General features: G+C 45.8%; 1 protein-coding gene across 1 annotated transcript; it reads left to right on the top strand.

Moving 5' to 3' along the window:
• Positions 1–326: 326 nt before the first annotated feature.
• Positions 327–1,162, top strand: LOC109378345 (neutrophil defensin 4-like). The gene is made up of 2 exons (XM_019634760.1): positions 327–564; positions 960–1,162. The coding sequence occupies exons 1-2, from the start codon at positions 369–371 to the stop codon at positions 1,070–1,072; spliced, it is 309 nt and encodes a 102-aa protein (XP_019490305.1). The 5' UTR covers positions 327–368; the 3' UTR covers positions 1,073–1,162.
• The last annotated feature ends 1,759 nt before the right edge of the window (positions 1,163–2,921 follow it).

The raw sequence follows: 2,921 nt of genomic DNA, 5'->3' as shown, positions 1-2,921 counted from the left end.
ATCTCTTCATGTCTTAGATGCCCTAGGACAAACAGTTATACATTTTCACTAGTAAATATTCATGCAGATGAGAAACAGGGAAGCTTATCATGTTCCTAATGGGCATCAATCATCACATACAAAGAACAAACACGACACCAAGCAAACACACGCACGCTATGAGAAGGGAGCAGCTACATCAGAGGAACATCAAAGTGAATCCGGGCAACAGGGGGATCTGGGACAGGCCACCCGCCCTCACCTACTCACACACTGAGGGCAGTGCCCTCTCCTCCAGTCCTTCTATAAATACGGGCTGACTCCCTGTACCCCCCAATCACCCAGCGCCTGCTCTCCACCAGACCTTGACCTCCAGGTGACTCTCAGCCATGAGGACCCTCGCCCTCCTCGCTGCCCTTCTCCTCTTGGCCCTCCAGGCCCAGGCCGGGCTCCTCCGAGAGACAGTTGACCAGGCTCCCGCCCAAGACCTGCCCGAGGCTGAGGACCAGGAACAGCCTGGAGCCACAGGCCAGGACATGGCCATCTCCTTTGGAGGAGATGACCGCCTCGCTCGAGACGCCTCAGGTGAGAGACCAGCCAACGTGCTGTTGGGGTCTGCAGCCCATTTGAGGGGCTTGTTAGAGGGGTCTGGAGTGTGGGTCAGAGTTGGGTGTGTGGATGAGGTGGGGTGAGGAGTAGGTAGCCCTGAGTTTGAGAGGTGGGTTGTTGGTGTGGGTGCAGGAAATAAGCATGTACATGATAAACCAGGATCAGAGAAAAATTATGACCCTGCAAGCCCAACCAATGGCCAGTAAGATTTCTTGTGATTTACGACCAAAACGTGGGTCCTTTCCACCCTGACATGGCTACATTGCCACCTGTCAGACGACCTGTGGCCTCTAGAAGGTGTCCGTGAGGCAGCTCTGCCTGTCCTGCTGCTCTCCTCCCCACTCTGCCTGACTCTCCTCTTCCTTCCGCAGGCCTTCAGAGAGTAAGTGTCTGCTACTGCAGATTCCCGACCTGCCTTTCATCTGAGTATTACTATGGGAGATGTTTCTTTAATGGCATCATATACAACCTTTGCTGTCGCTGAGCTTTGCAGACTGTGACCCAAGCAGTGCGAGGTTCCCCTTGATGACCTGGAAAAGCATTTATATTTTCAGCCTTGTACCTTTTCTTGTTTCTCTCTTCAAAATAAACTTCAAGCATTAAACTCATTGTTCAGGTCTTTATTTATTTTTTTTTTTGCTTTTTCACATGGCCTATGGGTGTAGTTCACATGTGCGGAATGATCTATTTTAAGTTAACTGGCCTTTGCATCCAGTAATGCATAATTAGGGCATCACCCAGCAATAAAACAAGCAGCAAATGAAAGTAACTGTCAACTGCAACAATTTTAATCTATAAAATTCAATCCATTCATCATGCTGCTCAAAAGAGGGCAGTTTCTATGGAGTGTTCCAAAACATGTTGTTCACTCAAAGGAAAGATTGGTCCAATTGTCTATGTTATGTGTTATTTAATTTTCAGAAGTGGGAGGGCATTGATCTATGGAGATATATTTCTTATTGTAAGCAGGCATGTTAGCTATACATATATTTTTCATAGCTGTATCAACAAGACAGAGTGAACTAATATTTCAATGTGCCATGAACAAGGGAAAACTAAAAACTATACCAAGAGGAGAATATACTCAGTGGTCTCAGATATGACCAGACAGAAGAGGAGCCCAGACGCTGGTCAGTAAGGGTGATCAGTGAGGCCCCATGATCAGTGAAAGAAATGGTCTCCTTTGAGTCCCAAAAGGTTTATTAGTCCGAAGTCCAATGAAGGAGTTGGTCTCGACTCTCTCTTGAAAAAGATTGAGTCTACTAATTATAATAAAACCCTACTAATTTTAATAGAATAGCTCCCAATCACACATTTTCCTTTGAAGCCCCCAGGTTAAATCAGTCCCATGGAACCCTTTAATTACATGGGGGTGAGGGTGTCCCCAGAGATATGATAAGCATATGGCACTTACACAATCATATGTTCTGTATTGTCATCTGGAAATATAGGGTAAGAAGTCAATTGAGTAAGCTATAGTTATTAAATTAAAATGAATTGGACTGATTACATAAACAAGGCATTCTGGAAACCCTCAAATAAATATTGGCACTTTCATCCTCCTCAGTGACTCTAAAGTTGCCGAAACTGGCATAAAAACTCATGTTGTCTAAAACACTCCTGTTGGCTCCAGTTCCCTTTGTCTTCATTTAAAAAAAAAAAAAAAAAGACCTGAGTTTGCACCCAGTTAACCTGCTCATCTAGGTTCTACCTGTAGGACGTTGGGCATTCAAAGGCCTCTCTCGGCATTTTGTACTGTTCCGTCTACCTCAGTCCAATTTTATATAATTTCTTTAAAAACACTGCAGGCTTCTTCCTGGTGTAAATGATGATCAACTCTATTAGACAAAAGTCGCCCATCTTTCAGGGACAGGTTCTTCACTTCTGAGCTGAAAGTTAGGGTGCAGTGAAGTCACTGAGAGTCACAGGAGCCTTATTTCTGGAAGACCACATCTCTATGTCCAGCCTTTACCTTTTTCAAGGTTATCACAAACGTCCCTCCAGCCACGGCCTTGAGGCCTACCCTGAACCTATGCTGTACTGGGAGTAAATTCCGTTTGATCTCGGCCCTGTGGCCACTTCTATTTTGAGAACGTTTTGCCTGAAAAGGCCGAGAATGAGAAAAAGTTTCATTTTTAACCTTTACTAACAATCTCCATGAGCCCCTCTCAGCTACTACCACCAGGCCATAAAAGTACCACCATGTTGGGCTGGCCGAGTGGCGCGATGGTTAAGAACTCGCTTGGGACGCCAGAGGGCCCCGGTTCGGATCCCACATATGAGGGCCAGTGACACTGCCCTCCACAGCTAAGATGCTGAACAACAGCTCAACC

This window comes from Hipposideros armiger, unplaced genomic scaffold (genome assembly GCF_001890085.2).
Source record: "Hipposideros armiger isolate ML-2016 unplaced genomic scaffold, ASM189008v1 scaffold_1889, whole genome shotgun sequence".
Classification (NCBI taxonomy): domain Eukaryota; kingdom Metazoa; phylum Chordata; class Mammalia; order Chiroptera; family Hipposideridae; genus Hipposideros; species Hipposideros armiger.
This window is presented reverse-complemented; position numbering and strand designations above follow the sequence as displayed.

Bases quoted from the DNA above. Each gene is read 5' to 3' on its own strand.
- LOC109378345 (XM_019634760.1), top strand. From the start codon at position 369: ATGAGGACCCTCGCCCTCCTCGCTGCCCTTCTCCTCTTGGCCCTCCAG. The intron at 565-959 runs GTGAGAGACCAG...TTCCTTCCGCAG, and splicing joins CCTCGCTCGAGACGCCTCAG to GCCTTCAGAGAGTAAGTGTC.